The 24,084-nt window shown below is 40.5% G+C and overlaps 1 protein-coding gene across 1 annotated transcript in view; it reads right to left on the reverse strand.

The window, feature by feature from the left end:
- Positions 1 to 24,084, reverse strand: part of LOC103511288 (discoidin domain-containing receptor 2-like) — a 63,882-nt gene that overhangs the window by 1,755 nt on the left and 38,043 nt on the right. Inside the window, exons 5-8 of the mRNA XM_026825097.1 lie at positions 18,195 to 18,331; positions 15,617 to 15,824; positions 2,053 to 2,193; positions 1,235 to 1,428 (exon numbers count right to left, since the gene is read on the reverse strand). Of these exons, the coding sequence (XP_026680898.1) occupies positions 1,235 to 1,428; positions 2,053 to 2,193; positions 15,617 to 15,824; positions 18,195 to 18,331 (680 nt within the window). The remainder of the gene's footprint in view (positions 1 to 1,234; positions 1,429 to 2,052; positions 2,194 to 15,616; positions 15,825 to 18,194; positions 18,332 to 24,084) is intronic.

Raw genomic sequence — 24,084 nt, forward strand, 5'->3', positions numbered from 1 at the left:
CTAATGTCAAGTTGAATACTTTATGCTTTTTTGAAGAAGATTAAACCCACCTTGCACCTTTTGTTTCTTAAAGAGTTGGAGAATGTACTGACATCAGTTCGTCCACGACCAGTTTAGTACGCGCACGATAGGGGATTGTCCACTAAAGACTAATTTGAAACCAAGCAGTTCGAAGAAAAGGAGTCGGCAAAAGGGTCTAATGATGTAAAAGAAAGACACCCGAGTCACCCTGAACACGCTCGAAAGACCCCATCACTTCAAAATTCAACCTACCTGTGGAGTTTCACCACATCACGCGACCACCTAGACCTAGACGTTCCACACACTAAGCTTTCAGGTGTCAGTTCAGGTACGAAATCGCAGCACTAAATTCGCTCCCTAGCTGTAACACCCTAGTGGAAAAATAAAAGGATGGAAGAAGGTAAATATGTGATTTATAAACAACCAATCGTTTTCGTAACCCTGGTGGTTTTGCGGAAGGGGGGAAAAGGGACAGATGTCATCGGAACACAAGAAGAAGCCAGTAAGAGCTGAAGAATTTGGTTGAAGGCTTACCGCTTGATTTAAGAAGACGGCAAGACACCGAAGGGAAAACTTTAGACTTTGCGGGGCGTTGACCGTTTCTATGCTAGCACTATTCGAATGCAGATTATTAAAAAGGAAATTGTGTACTTGGAAACTGAAGTATGAATTTAAGCATCTTCGTGCACCCAATTCAACCCGTGCATTTTACGTGGGGCGCATCGAAGAAGAAAAAGAAGTTTGATAAAGGGAACTGTAACAACGGAGGGTCTTATCGATCCCGAATGGAAGAGAGGAAGGTAGGACAGGATAGGAGAAACGCCAGCCGTCCGAGAACGAACATTACTCTGTTTAGATGATTTTGCCCGGGCGGAGTCAAACCGCAACGTAGCGGCTTCAGTACAAGACAGGCGCGCCTTGCGCCCTCCAGCTGACTTGGCTGGCTTGCGTGAGCATTGATGAATGCATGAGACATAATCGATAGCGGGATCCCAATAGGTGACGGTGATCCACTCTGGGAATTCGCGTCCTGCTGGCGATCTCACACTCAAGTTGGTAGAAAGCAGGTAGCTTTCGTCAAATGAGTGTAAATGCCTATCACTAAAAAATCTTGGGCAGTTCACACGTGAATTTGAACTTTTTTTTTATCCAAGGCTTACGTCACGTTTTTTTTATCCAAGGCTTACGTCACGATTCACGAAGGTCTACTTACTTTCATGTTCAAATTCTTTGAAGGCACAAAAGAGTCGGACAGTACAGAGCTGGTGGCTGTGGATTTCAGCTTGCGATGTCGGAGGACAATGAACCCAATAGCGGCCACCAGGATTACTATAACACCTCCCAGGAGAAAGATCAGGATCCCTACTAGAGGCTTCCCATCCGAGCTGTCCTTCTTGGACGCCAAACCTGAGGGGGAAAAGATTATATCTGATTGATTCTCGGGGAAATTGGACTTTAACCCTTTCACTCCTAATGGGACTATACGTCTCACAGAATCATTATTACTTAAATTACTTTCTATTTTTAAAAGTGGAATATATCATCCCAGACCTATCGAAAAATTCCGTTCTCAGTGTTTTTCGAACGTTTCTTTTGTGATCCAAGTCATCTAAGACGCCAGTAAAATTCACTTGCCTAACTTGTCTGGTTTTTTCTCCAGATCGATTTTTGTTTAGGATAAAGCCTGCGTCGGGCGGGAATCGAACTCTAACGCTTACAACGCAGACGAGCTCTACATATGAGAGATACTTGAATATTTCCCAATCTTATGGATATAATACAGTCGAACCTGGATGTAAGAGAAAATTTTCAGGGCCCTTCATGCTGAACCTCGATATAAAAGAAACTGGATATAGTGGAAACCTGGATATATGAGAAAAAAAAGGGTGGTCCTCTGGATTTTCTTATATCCAGGTTCAACTGTACCTGTATAAAGGAGGAATTTTTACTTGTGTTAGCATACTTAAATGCTTGTCACAAATATCGTTCCCCAATTATTATTACACCTAAGATAAATTTTATGACCCGTACCTGTATATTTCTTATGCATATGGTCGGTATGATGGATGTGGAACTCATCCCGTTGTAGAGGATCCTCCTTGGTGTTCTCCTCCACAGGAATGAAGTTCTCCTCCTCATCCATGTCCTGGATGAAACCCTCGGGAACAATCACTGAAACACAAAGCCAGGAATGAGTTTTGTGAAAATTTAACAAACTTTGACGGAATGTAGGAAGAAAAATTTGTAAACAAGCAAAATTTAACAAAATGTCAAGATGAAATTTTGTAAAGAAGAAGGAACAAACAAAATGAATTTTTGCAAACAAACAAAATTGAACAAAATGTCAAGATGAAAATTGCAAACAAACAAAATTGAACAAAATATTAAGATGAAAAATTTGTAAACAAACAAAATTGAACAAAATGTCAATATCATTTTACTGTCAAGATTGTTCACATTTCGGCGTCTCATACGTCAGCCATCCAAAACTCCACGCTAGAAGTTAGAAGCTCGATATCATTCAATATTCAACACACGTAGCAGAACACATTTGAGTCTCGAGGTACATTAGATTAGTGACACATTAGATTGATTAGATTAGGCCGTTAAAACTTTAATGCGAGGGGAGGTCTCTCTCTTAATAAAGAAAATTGCCTTCCGTGTGGACAGGCTTGTCATTAGGAAGTAGGAAATTTATGGTGGATGAGATTTGTCTAGCGCCGTTTTGTATGATTTTTAACCTTTTCTACACGTTTTTGTGGTCGATTTCAGAATCATTTAATTATTTGTTAAATATTAGGCAAATCGATTTCCCGAATTTTTACAAACCCCCCGCGCGCTTAGTTATTTGACGAAGAACAGTGGCGGAGGTAAAGATCGGGACGGGGTAGAGATGGGTACAGAGGCAGAACTATAGCCAGAAGTGAGAGGCACTGCGTACTCTGCCTGCAGCCGTAGATCCGACTCTGGAAAATCAATATCAAATCACGAATTCTTTGTGGTAAAGCAGAGAGCTTCTTCGCAACTTTTGTGGCTATCACAGCATTACTAAGGACCTAAGTAAAGGAGGTAGAAATAAAGAAAGACAGAAAAAATAATATGTATAAATCAAATCATGAATTCTTTGTGGCAAAGCAAAGCATCACAACTTTTGTGGGTATATCACAGCATTACTAAGTACCTACCTCCTTTACTATTACTGTCTGGCTAGGGGACGTTAAACAGAGAGAAGACTAGCGTCTGGCTGTGGGACTATAACAGCTGGCAGTTCCTCAAAGGGTTCTCTCACAAGGCCAAGCACAAGTCCTCACGATGGTTGACTGCGGTTCAGGGCGAGCCAGCCAATTTAACATGGCTAGAGCTAGAGACCATCACCCCGGTGTATAGCAGATACAAAAAGACATCTTTTCTTTATTCTGCTATCGCCATTCGGCGAAAGCTAAAGCCGCTACAACAACAACAACAACAGATAGATATGTCGTCATGTGGGGATCCTCTGCATAAATCACACTCATTCAGAATTGTGGGGTCAATACGGCACATATATGATTTCAAATGCTTTGAATACCCAGAACGTAGTTGTGATAGTGTGGTTCTGGTGACTCTGGGAAGGTTTAGTTCTTCTTTAGCCCCAAAAATCCCACCACCCTTACACCCATGGATTTGTGGAGGAACCCAATAGCCACTGCAAGATTCCTAAAACTCCCAGTTTCAGAATTCCGGCGGGGTCGAAGTTTTTTCGACTCTGTGCTTGGAGTTCGGGTTGCACTCGGAATCGTGAGGACAATGAAGTAGCTACTTTGATCGAGTGGCGATCAATGGCGGCATTACCAGTGTAAAAAGATTGATGATACGAATAGATGAGAATTAATAGTAAAGGAGGCACATTTTTTTTTTCAAGCTAATGACTCCTGGATTCATCAAGACAGTATTGAATTCTTACCTTAACTATGCTCTCCCACGCCATCCACCGAATAGGGAGCGCGGATTTACCTCCGAGATCATAGTAGTCTGCAGCATACAGGTTGCGCACAATTCCGAAGTTGCTGATTTTTATACTATACCCTGCATGTACTAGGCAATTCCTGAGGGAGAAGAGAGAATAAGAATTAGTATAATAACTACATTAATTTCGATAAAAAAATCATAATAAATAAAATAAAATAAAAATCTTGACAGAGGAAACTGTAACTGCCAAGGTCTTATCGTCCCGAAAGTAAAGAGCGAAGAAAGACAGGATAGGAGAAAGCCAGCCGTTCTCAGAACGAACCTTATCTGTTTAGGATAAAATCTGCCCCGGGCGGGAATCGAACCCACGGGCTAGCGCTTACAAGGCAGACGTGCTACCCTCCAAGCTAACTCTTTAAACTCTAAGCTGGTGTTTAACCCTTTAAACCAGCAGTAAGTTGTAGGTGCTACATATTATTGTCAAATTTTCAAACTGATGAAGATTTATTGTATATTGAGTAAAAAAATCCCATAATTTGCCTGGGATTGGAACTTACAGATAATAGATACATGTTGAAAAAAAAAGAAGTTTTCATCCAAGGTTAGTCGCCTATAGCAATGGGTTCAAAAGATTATAAAAATACATCCAGTCAAAGAAACACCACCCAGCTGTTTCGCTTCTCTCAGGAAAGAAAACAGGGGATGAAACCTCATTTTTACAAAAGAAAATAAACAAGACATATTTATTTACCCTAGTCACTTGTCTAGATACCAACTTAACCCAGTGCTCTACTGAATATTAAGGTCAAAGTGAAGTTCAACATGTCAAAGGAAAAAATATAGATCAGTAATCTATCACGAATTCTTGACTATCTTTGCCAGTAGGGTGTCGTCAGATTTTCAAAAGGGAACCTACAAACGCAGAAGAATAGTCGCCATTTTAGGTAAGTGGTAAGAAGGGAGAATGACTGGAGAAAAAACAACTGTAGACAGGAAGGCAAGCGGTGTTCCAATACTTTTCTATCCAACAAATTATTATTTTATAAATGGAATTTAAATTTATTCAAAATAAAAATGGTTATCCCAAATGTCGATCCCCGCTAAATTCACGACGCTAAATTTCATGACTTGACTTGGACTCGAATCACCAACCTGCAGATCCAGAGTCCACCACCCACTACACCACTGAGGTTGTCTATCCAACTTAGAACTTCCACTACCCCAGATAAGTTCACAAGTTCTACTAGCCCACTTAGATAAGAAAATAGTAATCTTGTAAATTGCTGAGGAAAAGAACTGACGAACAAAGTTAATCAGAAATCACCTGTTAGCACGCGAATTAGAACTTCCACTACCCCAGATAAGTTCAAAAGTTCTACTAGCCCACTTAGATAAGGAAATAGTAATCTTGTAAATTGCTGAGGAAAAGAACTGACGAACAAAGTTAATCAGAAATCACCTGTTAGCACGCGATATTTGACAGCACTGTTGACACAGTCATGTAAGAGGTTGAGAAGTTCTTTGTTTTCCACGTTCCACCCAAATAGAAAGTTTGTTCTATTTATAAGTTGAACTGTATCGTGCATTTACGTGAGAATCGAAGAAAGAAAAAGAAGTTTGATATAGGGAAATGTAACAACGGAGGTCTTATCGTCCCGAAATGGAAGAGAGAAGTAGGACAGGATAGGAGAAAGCCAGCCGTTCCGAGAACGAACATTATCTGTTTAGGATGAAGTTTGCCCCGGACGGGAGTCGAACCCGCAACGTAGCGCTTAGTACAAGACAGGCGCGCTAACCTCCAAGCTGACTTGGATGGCTTGGTGAGCATTGATGATGCATTAGATATAATCGATAGCGTTTGATATCCCAATAGGTGACCATCTGGGAATTCGCATGCTGCTGGCTTTTTCTGGCCCCACTCTAGTTGGGTTAGGAAGCAGGTATCTGTTTCGACAAATGGAGTGTAAATGCCCTATCACTAAAAACCTTGGGAGTTACACAGTGAATTTGAACTTTTTTTTTATCCAAGGCTTACGTCACGATTCACGAAGGTCTACTTACTTTCATGTTCAAATTCTTTGAAGGCACAAAAGAGTCGGACAGTACAGAGCTGGTGGCTGTGGATTTCAGCTTGCGTGTAGAGAGGCAGGGGAAGAAGAAGAAGGAGGAAGAGTAGAAGAAGAAGAAGAAGAAGAAGAAGAAGAAGAAGAAGAAGAAGAAGAAGAAGGAGGAGGAGGAGGAGGAGGAAAACGATGAGAAGAAAAAGGAGATGAAATAGAAGGAGCAGGAAAAGGAGAAGAAGAAGAGGAAGGAGGATAAGAAGAAGAAGAAAGAAGAGGAGGAAAACGATGAGAAGAAAAAGGAGATGAAATAGAAGGAGGAGGAAAAGAAGGAGCAGGAAAAGGAGAAGAAGAAGAAGAAGAAACAGAAGAAGGAGGAGGAAAAGAAGGAGCAGGAAAAGGAGGAGGAGAAGAAGAAGAAGAAGAAGAAACAGAAGGAGGAGAAGAAGGAGGAGGAGGATAAGAAGAAAACAAAGGAGGGAAGAGAAGAGAAGAATAAGGAGGAGAAAGGAATAAAGGAAAGGCTAAGGATAGGAAAATAAAGGGTATAATATTAGAACATTTCGGGGAAGAAAAGGGGGTGATAATAGGGAGTGGAATAAATTTAGGGAGGGAACAAAGGAAATAAGCATGTAAACTTTGCTACTGCTATAATAGAGTAAGGAATTAACGGTACGATTTATCTTGTAACGGTGTCATTTATCTATGTTTTCTCTATAAGATATCTCCCTTAATTCTATCCTATCTCCTATCTACATTTGCGCTTGTAAGCTTTACTACCTTGTAACCTTTATACTACCTTAGGTAATCCCTTCAAAGTAAAGTGTTGGGTACAAAGTAGAATAGAATATAATTACCTATGTACCTTGTTTATCCTGCCAGAATGAGACTAAAAAGTCCCTTTACCCCAGCAGTCTAAACAAGGTCTCGTTTATTTTATGGGTAGTAAAGAAAATTATTGTTTCTAATTTTGTAACTGCTACAATAAAGTCGGTGATTTATCCAGCACTTGCACTTGCAACGTGCAACACTTTTGATACCACAAAACGTATAATTAGGAGAGAATAACTTGTGCTGTGTCGAACAACGTAATCTATGGCTTTTGCCAATACGTTGGAAGCACTTGGTTCAAATGGAACAGATATGTTAAGCAACCCCGAGCGTGGCTTGTGCGAGGCTTTGGTCCCAGCCACATCAGCTCAAACTGTCGGGTGTATTCGAAAATTTTCGATTGCAGTCGGCATGATTTTTGGTAAATGATAATTAGGGTTGCTAAAATTGCGATGGGCTAAAGCTAGATTGGCTAAAGAGTGGCCAGGTTGTACTTCTTAAATAAAGTTAAAAAAAAGAGACTTAAATCCTTAATCCATTCCAAGGAGCTCTCCTTGTTTACAAATTCCTTAGTATTCAAGGAACTCTCTCTGGTACTTTTAATTAAAAGAAAAAAGTTTCAACTTATTAAAATTTATTTGTTTATTTCTTCTTTTCCTCATTATTATTTGTCAGGAAAAGCAGTGGGCGCGGTCTCGTAAGTCAAAGGTTGGTGGTTCGATACAATATGTGTCTCGTAAGCCAAAGTTTGGTGGTTCGATTGACAACAAGTGTCTCGTAAGTCAAAGGTTGGTGATTCGATACATTAAGTGTTAGTTACTGAATAGAGTATCTTCCAAATTATATAAAAAGCATGGTAACCAGTGGCAATGGCCTATTGAATGTTCCCACAACGGATTATTGTGCTGGCTTCTCCCGGTCCCATTCAGGCTGAGTGAGGTGTGAGGAGGCTTGTAGCTAGGTAGCTTGTCTCCGAATTGCGGGTAGAACCTCCGTCACTTGAAATCGGGCGGGCCAAATCCAACTAGACCCGGCCGACTGACCAGCAAAGAGCCAAAGAGGGCAGCATCACGGAATGTTGTTGTAGCGGCGCGGCGCCTCCTTTTGTCACAAATCCTCCTCGTCCGTGTCCTCATCCAGTAGACCCAGGAATGTAGCCGCCTTGCTTGGATGGGTCCATCGGTCCATAGGTGCAAAGGAGTTAGTGGTGTAGGCTTGTTGGGGCAGTTGAATACACGTTTTAATGAAAAGCAGGATCACGGTATCATCTTCAACAGTGAGGATATACAAAGGCAACTTCACAACAGTCGCCCTAGTAACAACAAGTGACCCTTGGATGGGTCCATTGGTGCAAAGGAGTTAGTGGTGTAGGCTTGTTGGGGCAGTTGAATAAACGTTTCAATGAAAAGCAGGATCACGGTATCATCTTCAACAGTGAGGATATACAAAGGCAACTTCACAACAGTCGCCCTAGTAACAACAAGTGACGTACAAGAGAAATGAACTTGATAAATATTTGAGAAAAAGGGAATTTTAAAGCGACACGAGGAAATTGACTGCATAGAGAAAGCAAACTCGGCTGATGAGAAATACAGCTCTTAGCTTTCTCCATTTTCTAATTTTTCTCAAAAATGAGAAGTGGCTGGATTCCAGGCTGTCGGTTCAGAGCTCATGGGAGCTGTGACTCTAGGCTTCACTAGACTACTAGAGAATAAGTTTTGGTGAGTTTACAGTCGGTCGGGTGCTTTGGCTAAAGACTATAGGTTTATTTTGAAATGACTGTTGACCCCTGAGAACTCTCTGGAGTGTTCGGGCTTATTCGCTCTAAGTACGAAGCAAATACGGACCGCGACTCCATTACTCCATTCTCTCAAAGTGCAAAGCCAATAGGGAGTGGAATGCGTACCGCTATCTTCTCGAACCAGAATTCTGGAATCTTAAAAATACAACTTTTTAATACCAATTAAATTTCTAAAAACAATTGTAACAATGCTTCTTTTTACTTCTGGTAAATTCAGAAGCAATAATGTAAAAAGAAGGAGGGAGGGACGAAGAGAGAGGAAGGTGACCGTAAGCTTTGAAGAAGAGAGAGATGGGGGGAGGCAGGAAAGGGAGGGAGAAGAGATGGAAAGAGAGAGAGAGGGGGAGGTTAAGTAATACAATTAAATGTCTGTAGCATTAACTCATTAGAACAAAAGACTGAATTCTGTGTAGGGGGGGAGGACACGAATTAGAAGGAGGCAGTCAGGGCCTCAATAAAGGGGGAAATATTATACCACGAATGAACATGTCAGTTCATAGTTTTGAGTTAGCCAATTTTTTTTTCTCTAATTTTGTAGGTTGGTTTAAAGGTCCGACTCTACAGTCAATGTTTTTTTTTTTTTTTTTTTTTTTTTTTTTTTTTTTAAAAGGTTTGATAAAGGGGGAACTGTAGGTAACTGTTGTTTTTAGAAAAAAAAAGGTTTGATAAAGAGGGAACTGTAGGTAACTGTTGAGGTCTCATGGTTACGAAAGCGAAGAGTTTGATGAAAATTGGCAAAAATGTTCAACACAAAAGAAATTTGAGCAGGTTTTGGTTCCAGACCTTTGGGGCTTTTCTGATGACCAGCCTCTCCTAAATAACTTCCCAAAACCGTACCTGAAAAAAAAAAAAAAAAAACGAATAGGAAGTGTATGCAGAGCAATAAAGAGAGAGGGGAAAGGGTGAGAGAGAAAGCGTGGGAGAAGAAGAAATAGAAGAGAAGGAGGAGGAGGAAGAAGAGGAGAAGAAGAAGGGGGAGACGAGGAGGAAGAAGAGGAGAAGGAGGAGGAGGAAGAAGAGGAGAAGGAGGAGGAGGAGGAGAAGAGGAACAAAGCAAAGACAATTATTGGCACCTTGGTGTCGGATTGTCGGAAAGAATGAACATGAAATGAAATGGGGAGAGATAGAGAAAGAGAGAGCGAGAGAGAGGGGGGGAGAGAAGAAAAAACAGAGGGAGAGAGAAAAAGACAGAGGGGGAGGGACAGAGAGGAAGAGAAAGGGAGGTAGAGAGAAAGAGAGGGAGAGAGAGAAAAAGAGGGGGAGAGGGAGAGAGAGTAGAGTTTAGGGGCAAGGGAGTGAGAAGGAAGACCCTGGCTGCAAAGAGGGAAATAGGAACAGTATATTGAGAGATAGGAAATATTAGTAGAGTTGGGGGCTTGCGAGAGAGGGTTAGGGAAGGGAGAGGTTGAGAGCTCTCTCTCTCTCTTTAGGAAGTATTAGAAGGGTTGGAGGAATAGGTTTGAGAGATGGAGAAGAGAGAGAGAGAGAGGTGGGAAGCAGACAGACGTCATTGGAAAGCGATTTCCTGGAATCACAGCGGTATTTCATTTCCTAGAATTCATTTAACCTTAAGTGCTTCGAAAATAGTCAAATACTTACTGTTCTCTCTAACTTTACTCCTCTTTCTCTCTTCCGGCTCCCTATCTCTCTCACTCTTATTTCATTTCCCGGAATTTCAATTTCTAATGAAATTAATTAAACTAAAGTAGTTGAAAATTAGTAAAATTCTGTTCCTCTCCTCTCCATTATCTGTCTTTCTTTCTCTCTCTCTCAAAATACTCAAAAATTTCTCTCTAACAAGGTGCGTCTAGAATACGGTCGGCCGATGTGGATCGACATCGACTAGAACCAATAAAATGGAGCAGTTGCAAATGGGTAAAAATTATAAATAAATGATCGATTCCTATGTAAAAAGTTGTGAAAATCCAAATCTGGTCGAAGCTCCGAAAAAATAACTGTAAAAGGTCGAAAATTCAATTTTTTTTTCCGTTCTGATGAAAGAGTTCAAAGGTGTATGACGTCAACTGTTCTATTAGGTAAGATCTTTCTTCTTTCCCTCTATCTTCCTCACCCTCTCTTCCACTTCCACAACTTTATTCTTTTTCCGTTAGGTATGTAAACAACGAACGTAGGTACCCCAAGAATAGAATGTTCCTGGAACGAAAAAGAAGAGTAGAAGGGGTGAGAGAGAGAGAGAGAGAGAGAGAGAGAGAGAGAGAGAGAGAGAGGGGGGTGAAATGGTCCAGGAAGATCGGGTGCACTTGATGGTCCAGGAAGATCGGGTGCACTTGATGGTCCAGGAAGATCGGGTGCACTTGATGGTCCAGGAAGATCGGGTGCACTTGATGGTCCAGGAAGATCGGGTGCACTTGATGGTCCAGGAAGATCGGGTGCACTTGATGGTCCAGGAAGATCGGGTGCACTTGATGGTCCAGGAAGATCGGGTGCACTTGATGGTCCAGGAAGATCGGGTGCACTTGATGGTCCAGGAAGATCGGGTGCACTTGATGGTCCAGGAAGATCGGGTGCACTTGATGGTCCAGGAAGATCGGGTGCACTTGATGGTCCAGGAAGATCGGGTGCACTTGATGGTCCAGGAAGATCGGGTGCACTTGATGGTCCAGGAAGATCGGGTGCACTTGATGGTCCAGGAAGATCGGGTGCACTTGATGGTCCAGGAAGATCGGGTGCACTTGATGGTCCAGGAAGATCGGGTGCACTTGATGGTCCAGGAAGATCGGGTGCACTTGATGGTCCAGGAAGATCGGGTGCACTTGATGGTCCAGGAAGATCGGGTGCACTTGATGGTCCAGGAAGATCGGGTGCACTTGATGGTCCAGGAAGATCGGGTGCACTTGATGGTCCAGGAAGATCGGGTGCACTTGATGGTCCAGGAAGATCGGGTGCACTTGATGGTCCAGGAAGATCGGGTGCACTTGATGGTCCAGGAAGATCGGGTGCACTTGATGGTCCAGGAAGATCGGGTGCACTTGATGGTCCAGGAAGATCGGGTGCACTTGATGGTCCAGGAAGATCGGGTGCACTTGATGGTCCAGGAAGATCGGGTTCTAGAGGGCGTTCAGTTACAGTTGATGGTAAGTAGTCTGCTTCAGTGAACACATGTTTATCAAACGGCGCAATCATGTTTATCATGTTTCAGCGCAATCAAACACAGTGGTGCAGTGGACTTAGTAGGTAGGGATCTTGAGGTTGACGTTGACCATTTCCATCAGCAAAAATAAAATAAACCTCAGGAAAAAATTCCACAGCGGAAACAGCAGGACAACCTGCCCCTTCACAAAACAGCTCGCTCCATTTTGTTTGTACCATCATCGTACATCGTTTGCCATGAGGGAAAAAGTGCTATCAGCATGAGAAACCATCAGTTTTAACAGAACAAGTATTAGGAGCTCATGAACGCAGGGAGGTTGAGCGACGAGAGAAAAAATCCGTTCACGGGGAATTTTATCACGGCGGATAAATTCCCTCCCCTACTTTGCTTAAGGCCGTGGTCACATGAATGATGTGGTGTGGCGTGTGTGTGATTAGAAAGGACGCGTTCACAACATTTTGACGCGCGTTTATTTGAAATTCAAAACATAGTTTTGTTTGTTTTTTTTTTTTTTTGCCAGCCTAGTTAGCTTAGTTGGTAGTGCGTCTGCCTTGTAAGCCCTAGGCCGCGGGTTCGATTCCCGCCCGGGGCGGATTTTATCTTCTCTTTCCCTCTATTACTACTTCCTGTCTTTTCCTATGCAGATGCGAACTCTCTATCACTGATTACCTGCCAATTTTAAATAGTGTTAACAATATTCATTGGAATGCACCAGTCTCAATGGTTCATCAAATTTAAGCAACGGGCCAGCCTAGTTAGCTTAGTTGGTAGTGCGTCTGCCTTGTAAGCGCTAGGCCGCGGGTTCGATTCCCGCCCGGGGCGGATTTTATCCTGATGGGATAATGTTCGTTCTCGGAACGGCTGGCTTTTTCCTATCCTGTCTTCCTTCTCTCTTCGATTTCGGGACGATAAGACCATAGCGGTTACAGTTCCCTCTGTCAAACCTCTTTGAAAAAAATGGGTCATCAAATAATTTAAGCAACGGGGTATGAAGTTAAGCAAGTTGCCCTTTGGTAGTTTGGTGTTCGGATGGGTGACCATCTGAGCGATCGCGTGCTGCTGGCTTTACTTGGTTCCATTCAATTTGGGTGAGGCTTATTTGATGCCGGAAATTTGTCGCCGAATCTAATACTGCGAAGATGAGGCTGAAAAGTCCCTTTTTTCACTGAAAAGACAGACGTATCAAGCGTAAAAGCAGTCAAGACATAACAAGTGTTTCCAAAGGGAAGGTATCAGGCGTAAAAGCAGTCAAGCCGTAACAAACATTTCCAAAGGGTAGGTAATGGGTAGCAAAGTACATATTTCTTTAAATACACTCTTAATAAAGCTTAACAAGAACAACACAGAAAACGCTAACAAGAGGCTCTCGTTTTTCATTTTGATTCGCCCGGGACGAGAATAGCATTACAAAAACAACATATTGCTTTTTGTTTTTAATTACTCAAATGATTTATGAGAGGAAAAGCTTAAGGATTTGTAAGCAATTACGAGTGCTTTCTTTTCCTCCGCCGTTTGCTTTCTCAGACATATTTTTTTTTCGTTTTTCTTCCGAGAAAATGATGAAAATTTCTACCTTGCCTACCTGTGTAGTGAAGGAGAGCCTATTTGTCAGGTTTTCTCTCATTTTTGTCCTTCTCCTTTCTTCGACCTCTTCTCCCTCCTTCTCATCTTTCTGCATTTTGTCACTTTCTCCTACTCCTCTTTCTTTTATCATCTCAACGCATCACAAGGAAAAAAAGCCATCACCAACCACAGAGGAAAAAAATCTTAAACCTCTCAAAAATAAATGAAGATTTTTTCTTCATCTTTTTCTTTTTTAATTAAGATTAATCCCTCGTACTTTTTCACTCACAAGTTTTTAATTTCCCTTTAATTTTCAGTTTGAGGAAAAAAAAAGTTCGTGTACCTTGAGAGGGAGCAGAGTCACTGAGAGTTGGAAGTGCACAGAGGTACCTATTTCTACCTTAACAGGCAGCTTTGTGAATTGTTACAGCTGGGGAAATGAGATCTTAGAGAGAACCTGCAAGCTATCTTTAGAAATCTGCACTCGTTCTCTGCAACTTTTTGCTCTGCACTTTGCAAGTAAATCCTCTGGTGTGAAGAGTTGGGGTCAAGGTTTAAATTTGAAAACTGCTTGTAGGGTTGTTGCTCTACTTACCCAAATTGTGCAGATTATGCAGTAAAATTTGATCCTAATTTATTTTGTTCTCAGTGCCCTTGTTCCTCATTGTTCTTGCTATCTATTTTTAGATTCTTTACGTGTCTGATTTCAAATTCACGATACAATGTATTACAACAAAGAGAGTGGCAAAATTATTGTTATTTAATTCTGATTCATCACTCATTGAATTTCAAAGGCTATTTTTTTTTTCCATTTTATTGAATGGGTAGGTTGGTAGTTAAGTACATACATAAGTATATTTACTTTATCTATGTACATTATTGTACATATACAGAGGTATCAGAACTCAGAAATAAAAGCACATTTGCGCTTGTAAGCTTTACTACCTTGTAACCTTTATACTACCTTAGGTAATCCCTTCCTCAGGCTGTGTGAAGCCTGGCAGCAGTACAATATTGCCCAGATGGTCGGTCCCAAATTCGGATACTTTTAATATAACTCTACAAAATAATGTTATTAACTTATTACAATAAATTTACAAGAGAGTGTACCTATATGATATGGGTCAAATATGGTACCTATGCATAATTCCCCCATTCTATATTTCTTGGACTGAAACTTTTTCAGTAAAACTAATTTCACTGTTCACACACCACTTGTCCCTCGATATTAATTGTGTTTCAAGTGTTGTGCTGTCCGCAATATTTTCAATTCGCTCACGTACATGTTAATAAATAATTAGTCACTGTAATTTATAGCCACCGTTGTTCTGTGTTCGCTCCATTGCATGTCACAACGTCCCGTCCCTTCTGTTCCGTCTACGTCCCGTCCTTTGAGAGCACTAATTGGTGGCCTTTTGATTTCGACAATTAAAAGCGCGTGTTCCCATTAATAGTATTAATATTAACCCATAAGAATGATAGTCCTAGAGAATTTAATCGAGGAAATCTAACCCCTATAGAATGGGCTCCACCAGGTCCTGTTTCAGAAAGCAAAAGTTATGAATGTTATGACGTAATATTACAGAAGAAGAACCTTTGGAATTTCCAAGCAAACTTAATAGCTACTGAGAAGTACGTCAAAATATTGCAAAAAAAACGGTTTACTGAACTGAAATGGAGAAGTGTAAATTCATATACATACATTGCTATTGGTATATGTAGGGCCATTGGCTTTAATAAACGCCCTTTGTCACTGCGACCTGGTTAGATCTTGTGTTGTTTCCGGCGTTTTTTTATGTAAAAAAATGTAAATGCAATTTCTTTGTGTTATTATGTCACAACTTTGGTGCTCACTGCAGCATTGTAGGATTTTTCCCAATATCTCAATAATCCCAACATCCAATGTTTACCTACCATGCTGACACCGGTCGCTATGCGCCTTCACATGTCATAGCTACTCATTTTCCTCACGAGGCTGAGTGGGCCCCACAACAGCCAGTCACGGAATCAATCATTTGCATGACACATGTCATAGCTACTCATTTTCCTCACGAGGCAGAGTGGGAGCCAGTCACGGAATCAATCGTTTGCATGATACAAATTTCTTGACCCCGCCGGGAATCGAACCCGGGTCTCCCGCGTGCTAGGCGAGTGCAGTGACCACTACGTCATGGGAGCTGACCAGGGGTTTTTTTATGGCTCATATATCATAGGGACAGCAGGAAAAAGCACAGCCATCATATACATAGGTGCTCTCAGGAAAAAGACTCCTGGACTCACCAGATTGGAACATGATTTCGCTGATCAGGAGCCACTTGTTGGAGAAGTACATCTGGAGCTTGAGATACTTGGCCTGCTTGTGGTGCAGCTTGATGGTGACATTGCGAGCTTTCTCCATGATGGTGTCGGGCATGTAGGTGAACTGAATGGGTTCCAGCGAGAACTGACGGCCGCCCAGACTCAGATAGACGTTGGCGTGAGAGAATACCTGAAAGAGGGGAAAATTATTGTCCTGTTAGAAGAGAAATACCTAGTGGAAAAAAGTTGGGGGAAAATGAAATCATGGTGTCTTAGTGTCCTGAAATCGAAGAGAGAAGGAGGACAGGATAGAAAAAATCCAGCCGTTCCGAGAACGAACATTATCTGTTCAGGATAAGTCCGCCCCGGGCGAGAATTGAAACAGCGACTAGCGCTTACAAGTCGTTTCCTTACAAAGAAGAAAACAACACGGCATTTTTATGTAGAAATGGACACTAATTTTGTTGAAAAGAGCTCCCAGGACACAAATCAATCAAAAGACAATTTTCCATCACTGAGAAATTTCACAGTCTTGAAAAGGATAATTATTATTTTTAGCAACATTTCCAACCCATACCCTCCGTGAACGAATAAAAATGATTTTAATTACTTTTCTCTAAAAGTTACATTTGTTCTTCTCGGAAGGAACTCGATAAGTAGCTTCCGATACCGATTCAAATGAAAACATTCCATATTTCCAAAGGTCAACCCACCCCTATCCCATGATACATCAAAACACAGGAACGCATGCAATATCAGCAAGCAGGCTTGTAAGATTGCAAACGAGGTGGTATTCTTCTCCAGAAAGGGGGAGGGCAACTCCCACGGGAACTTTTGATGCCTGAAATGTCTTCCCAAGCAATGGAACCTTCCTAGAAATAGAACCTTCTCCTGTGGTTGTCAAATCAATCTTCCAACTGGAAAGCCACATGATTACTTATTGAAGCTCCAACCCCCCATACTCTTCTCTATCCTAATCAAGCTCTTTGTTTAAACGGAGCTGTTCGAAACCATTGCAATATTTACTCCTTCAAAACACCTCCGCCCTGTCTACCTTTTTGTATCTCTCTTCAGGTAGAAATCTCCCTATTTCCTATGCAACCAACAGGACAGGGATAGAATGCATTACTCTGAAAGTCTGAAAGCTTAATACCTCACCGGCATCAGTGGCGGCACTAGCAGGGTAGATTATTGGAAATTCAACAACCTTTGTTTGGTTTCGACTAAGATTTTCGAACACTGGAAAACCAGGTCGTTCAAGCCGTTAATTAAACTTTAACGTGAAGGAAAATGGTGATAGGTGATATATGTACGTAGAAATAATAACTAGGCCATATAATCGGCAAATGTAGTACACAAAACTAGCTTTTTGCTATGAAAAAAATATCTTCATTTTGCTTAATTCCTCTTTGGTGATCAACAGATGATCAATTGGCATGTGAACGACAGGTCAAGCCACGAAAACAAGGAAATCTTACTGAAGAAGCCATTAGATCTTATTCCGCTTCTAAAATGAGGCATTGCGCAAAATGTAACCCATTACCGCCACTGAACAGCAAATCCAGCTACCCGGCAAACTTTATAACGTAGAAATGTTAACTCCAATATGAATCTCCTCTCTATATACGCAGTGTGATAATAGCACGGATATATCCAACGTATCTACCTACGCTAATACATAATATACGTGCCTCCTAGTGCACAATAGAACATACCTCTATTGCATATTACAATAACCATTATCGAGCATGTAGACGAGTATCTACCTAGGTACGCTAATACATAATATACGTGCCTCCTAGTGCACAATAGAACATACCTCTATTGCATATTACAATAACCATTATCGAGCATGTAGAGATATACGTGCCTCCTAGTGCACAATAGAACATACCTCTATTGCATATTACAATAACCATTATCGAGCATGTAGAAGCTAGAGAGACGGGCTTTGTCAATATGTTAATATCCTCCAACTACGTGTACTTGGGCTTTATCAGTTCGAGTTTCGAGTAATCGAACAATTTTTCCCTCTCCCATAATACACAGCTTATTGATGCATTACAGTATTAATACTCGGAATAGAGAATTTCTAGATAGGGTGACATAGGGAAATTTTACTTCTCTATTAGTCGGATAGTCGGCAACAAAAAGCAAATATGTAATTTATTTCCTCTGTGAGACTGAGCCCTTTATCAGTTTGGCGCACAGTGGCCGAAAAATGATGGATAATTCAGCTCTCAAATAATACACATTTTCATCACTCCAAAGCGAAAAGGAGAAATTCTCAGAATTTTGCTGTCGAAGTATAGTAAAAAAAAGAAAGAAAAGATCTTGAGAATCTAAAGTGCCCTTGGAAAGTCAGGCCTTGCGTTAGAATATTCAATACACTAGAAACCTAGGTGGGTACCTATACCTACCTATATTACCTATTATGATTAGATGAGATTTTGAGATATTCATCTAAAAAGATGAGGTATTTGTCTAGTATATCTCTAAAGTCTATAACTGTACTTAAATTAAGTGGTGTACTGTAACCTGTTTCTGCCAGATGACTTACCTGTATATCCTTGCTGTAGTAGTTGTTTATGTGAAGATGCATGGCAGTGAAGTTTCGGACTCGGTCGAATTCGAATACCATTTCCACTGGTTTGCCATAGGGGAAGCTCTCGTTTCTCCAGCCAATCCATTCGTAACCTGAAACCAAGTTATTTCATTATAGATCAACGGCCGTCGACTATGTGTGGACACACCTTTACACCGATTTTCAGAATTGTCAGCTACTTCATCGAGGTGTATTAAGTGGTAACGGCATTTATACCATCGTTTGGCAGAGGTTTCATGTCTAATGTCAGTGTATAACTGCTAATGTCTTTAGTGAAGGGGGTTTTACCCTCAATTCAACGTCAAGCAACCCGCCTCAGGCTGTGTGAAGCCTGGCAGCAGTACAATATTGCCCAGATGGTCGGTCCCAAATTCGGATACTTTTAATATAACTCTACAAAATAATGTTATTAACTTATTACAATAAATTTACAAGAGAGTGTACCTATATGATATGGGTCAAATATGGTACCTATGCATAATTCCCCCATTCTATATTTCTTGGACTGAAACTTTTTCAGTAAAACTAATTTCACTGTTCACACACCACTTGTCCCTCGATATTAATTGTGTTTCAAGTGTTGTGCTGTCCGCAATATTTTCAATTCGCTCACGTACATGTTAATAAATAATTAGTCACTGTAATTTATAGCCACCGTTGTTCTGTGTTCGCTCCATTGCATGTCACAACGTCCCGTCCCTTCTGTTCCGTCTACGTCCCGTCCTTTGAGAGCACTAATTGGTGGCCTTTTGATTTCGACAATTAAAAGCGCGTGTTCCCATTAATAGTATTAATATTAACCCATAAGAATGATAGTCCTAGAGAATTTAATCGAGGAAATCTAACCCCTATAGAATGGGCTCCACCAGGTCCTGTTTCAGAAAGCAAAAGTTATGAATGTTATGACGTAATATTACAGAAGAAGAACCTTTGGAATTTCCAAGCAAACTTAATAGCTACTGAGAAGTACGTCAAAATATTGCAAAAAAAACGGTTTACTGAACTGAAATGGAGAAGTGTAAATTCATATACATACATTGCTATTGGTATATGTAGGGCCATTGGCTTTAATAAACGCCCTTTGTCACTGCGACCTGGTTAGATCTTGTGTTGTTTCCGGCGTTTTTTTATGTAAAAAAATGTAAATGCAATTTCTTTGTGTTATTATGTCACAACTTTGGTGCTCACTGCAGCATTGTAGGATTTTTCCACAAATACCGTAAAGAACGAAGTGGAAGTGAAATGGAGAATGTAAGATAAATGTGCGGCAAGCAAATTAAATTCCAATTTCCATCTAATCCAAGATATTATTTAATATTATTTGGATGTGAATTTATTTACTTTGATAGTTACATGCAGATATAATTTTTAAACAAGATTGCATTGAAGATGTTTGTTAGTACCTTTACATTAGGTACATTACCTACTTACGAGTACTAACAGCTTACAGTAAAAGCCTTATATTCTCCCATGAAAGAAAATCTTTGATATTTTATATCTCTAAATGAATTCTTAAAAGAATCAAAATAGTTATTTTTTACCTTCTTATCTGCTATAAAAAACTGTACATTTTGAAAAGTACTTCTTGTCTGCACTTGATTTATAATTGAAATTTATTACTTTGCAAACTTTCCGGCATTATTGAAGTTTTATCTAGATTTCCTCAATATTGAAAAAACGAAAAGTAAATCTATCAATTCCCAAACTTGGAAGCATAAAAATAGACGACCGAGAATTTTCGTTATTTCTTTTTCGCCTTTTCTATATTTTTCTATCAGTCAAAAAATAAAAACTCAAAATGGCGGAAAGTTGTTCCCAAGTGCCAGGAGCTTTATTATATCGGATAAAAGTTCCTCTCCTCTCTCTTGGCCAGAACACAAAGTTTGCTTCTGTGTGTAATGCTTATTGGATTAATAAAAGCTCAGTGTAGAGACTGGAGGTGAATAATATATTAGTTGTGCATCCCTGATCCCCCGCTCTCTCCTTAAGCTGTAATCCCAACTTTTGTTCCGAATTACTTTTGAGTTAAGACATTGAATTTTTATCTGAGAATTAGAAGCGCGTAGGGGGATTTGGGGTGACTTGAAACCTTGGAAATAATAACAAATTACACAGTTTCTCGCCGAAAGGAAAGACGATTTTAAATGTGAGAAAGAAATCTTGCGACAAAATATGTAGCTGGATTGACTATCCAATATGTCGGTGTCTGGCTGGTCACAAAACTATCAATCTACTTAAAAAAAAAAAAAAAAAAAAAGAACAAGTTACTCTTGTAGCCAGGTTGTGGATTCGAGTCTTACCCGGCTGGTCAATCCAGTAACTATACTTTTTCTTTAACGAGAGACACTCAATTTACATACATAATACATCTTTTTTCTTCTCCTAAGCTAAGATATGAACTTTTAGTGGGGAGTGTCAGACAGTCCCCACTAAAAGTTCTGACACTCCCCACTAAGAGTTCAGAGTGTCTGACACTCCCCACTAAAAGTTCAGATCTTAGCTTAGGAGAAGAACAAAGATGTATTATGTATGTATCTAAATTTATTCAAATAAAGAAATATTAAGTATATTTAACAATCGATCAAACCCTCTTTCGGGCTCCTTAGATAACAATAAAATAGGCTACTGACTGTCAGGACAGCGATTTTACTAATTTACTAGGTATAGGTAAGTAGCTAATATTTTTCTCATTCGTTAGGTAGTATGTATTGGTTAGGTAAGTTATAAGGACCAAGTTAAAATTGTCCCTGAAATCCGTCACTGAAAGACTCGAGGTATCTTTTTCTTTGGAATTGTAATAAAATCCCTAATTGCCCCCTCCCTCTCCTCCCCTCCTGCCCTGTACCTCATCAGCAGTTCAAAGCTATCTCTCTCTCCCTCTCTCTCTCTGGCAAAGTCACTCTGTAGTTCTCTTTCACTCGCTCTTTTCATACCTAATTGATACAAAAATACAGAAAGGCTCTAGAGGAGAATTTTCAATGAGACAGGGAGAGAGAAAGAGGAGGTGGGGAGGAGAAGAGAGAGGGAGAAAGAGGGGGAGGGGAAAAGGGAGGGAGAGAGAGGGAAACAAAATAAGCAGGGTAGAGAGAACGCATATTTGAGTACAGATTGGCAGTGGTAGAGAGCAGGAAAGAGAACTAATAGAAATAGAAGACATGGAAACACTTTGGAAACTATTCAAGGAATATAGAGGAACTTAATTCAAGGAAGATATGAAACTGTGCTTAGTTTGAACTTAAACTTGGAGACAATCTGGGACGAAGTTGAGGGTTTCACTCAGGGGATCCATTAAACATCAATTTAGGGAACAGTGCTGCGAAAACTATTACTATTATACGTAGATACTATGGGAGTGCAGACTACGTAATAATATGTATGTATATTATTTTCTCATTAATATGTATATTGTATAGGTTCTAAGAAGACTGAAGAATGCATTCATTCAATCTACTTCTCTTCGAGTCACCCCTATCCGTAAAATATGTGTCTACTTTGTGCATTTTTATGATGTTTTATCCCGTTATTTATTATTTGTTTATTTTTATCTTTTAGCAACACCTATCAGTCACCGTCATTGTTACTATGTATGAATATAATGCCACTTCATTTACATATTTATACATGGACTCGTACATATATTAAGACGGTCTCTTCCTGATCCCTTATGTGCCGCGTCCATTTTATTTTGGACTATTGCACTGCAATCTACATAAATACCCTACTTTCCTTCATCCCTTCATCATCCCATCTTTCTTCTTCAATGTTTGTCCTCTTTCTTCAATATGACAACTTCTGTCAGCATAAATCCGCTACAGGAATAACTTCCCTCCCTCTCCCTTTCTGTCTCTCCCTCCCTCTCTCTCTCTCTCTTTCTGACTGATCCCATCATAAGTTCCTCAAGTCCCTTTCCTAATACCATCTTAGCTTTCTTCCTCTTCCTCTCTCTTTCTTCTCCCTCCCTCTTTTTCTCTCATGACATTTCAATTTACTTTCAACCCAAGTCATTTCTCGGGTTTCAAAATTTGCCACTCCCGAGCTTATCATTTTCTTATCAACAACAGCGTTACCCCCTTCCCATATCTCTCTCTCTCTCTCTCCACTCTACACCTCTCTCTCTCCCTCCCCCACTTCTTCTGGGATAACCCTTCTCTTCCATTTTTCTCCCACTCTCTTTCCTCTCCTCTCTACCTCGATAAGGGTGGGATTCTCTCCTTCTCGATTTCTCTCCCACCCTCACATTTACATACATCTCTGTTCTATTTTCTGCACTCTTCCCTCCCTCTTTCTCTTTGTTACTATTCACTTCTCTATACTCTTCAATTCCCTTCCTTAATCCAAAATTTACTTTCTAGTTCCTTCTATCTCCTATAGATAGTACACCGCTACACCCTTCTCTCTCATTCACTTCACTTCCACCTATTCTCTCTCTCTCTCTCATACTCATCCTCTTCTCCTTCCTCAGTGACTTTCCTATCCCTCTTGCAGTTTATTCTTATCTCTCTCTCCCCTACATCTCTTCTGGGATAACCCTTCTCTTCCATTTTTCTCCCACTCTCTTTCCTCACCTCTCTACCTCGATAAGGGTGGGATTCTCTCCTTCTCCATTTCTCTCCCACCCTCACATTTACATCTCTTTTCTATTTTCTGCACTCTTCCCTCCCTCTTTCTCTTTGTTACTATTCACTTCTCTATACTCTTCAATTCCCTTCCTTAATCCAAAATTTACTTTCTAGTTCCTTCTATCTCCTATAGCGATAGTACACCCTTCTCTCTCATTCACTTCACATCCATCTATTCTCTCTCTCTCTTTCATACTCATCCTCTTCTCCTCTTTTTCTATCTCTATCTCTCTCTCCCCCTCTCTCTCATACTCATCCTCTCCTCCTCTTTCTCTCTCTCTCTCCCTCTCTCTCATACTCATCCTCTTCTCCTTCCTCAGTGACTTTCCTATCCCTCTTGCAGTTTATTCTTATCTCTCTCTCCCCTACATCTCCTTCCATTTCCCCTCTTTATCTCTCCCCTTTCCCTCCCTTCCCCTCCCCTCCTCCACGGAAAGAAAAGCTCCTTACGTGTGAAAGGAATGGAATTAGACACCTCTTCAAAGTCAGCAGAGTATTATTGTAATCGAGGGAGAGTGGGGAGGAGAAAGAGGGAGAGAAAGGGGAGGAAGAGGCAGAAAAAGGGGAGGAAAATGAGGGAGGAATCGGAGGAGGAAAGGGAGAAAGAAGGTACCTGAGCAGACCGAATGCTATGTGGGGAATTTCAGAATGCATTGTTATCCGAATGGGAGGGAGGAAAAGCTTAGTCCCTCGTTAGATATGCAGGGAAGTCATAACTTGGGAGGGAGACTGAGACATGATCTGTCCTAAATAAATACTTCCCAAATTCTTGGACGAAAACATTCCAAGATCCCTCTCTACCAGCAAAAAGTTCTGGATAATTCAGCTCTCAAATAATACACATTTTCATCACTCCAAAGCGAAAAGGAGAAATTCTCAGAATTTTGCTGTCGAAGTATAGTAAAAAAAAGAAAGAAAAGATCTTGAGAATCTAAAGTGCCCTTGGAAAGTCAGGCCTTGCGTTAGAATATTCAATACACTAGAAACCTAGGTGGGTACCTATACCTACCTATATTACCTATTATGATTAGATGAGATTTTGAGATATTCATCTAAAAAGATGAGGTATTTGTCTAGTATATCTCTAAAGTCTATAACTGTACTTAAAGATTATGTATAACGTATAACACACGTATTTGGACCATATGAAAATCGATAGCATTAAGTGAGCAATAAATACTCACTCACCATATTCTCCTGGAGGAGAGAAAAGCAAGTTTTCTTGG

This window comes from Diaphorina citri, unplaced genomic scaffold (assembly GCF_000475195.1).
Source record: "Diaphorina citri unplaced genomic scaffold, Diaci psyllid genome assembly version 1.1 scaffold696, whole genome shotgun sequence".
NCBI classification, from domain to species: domain Eukaryota; kingdom Metazoa; phylum Arthropoda; class Insecta; order Hemiptera; family Psyllidae; genus Diaphorina; species Diaphorina citri.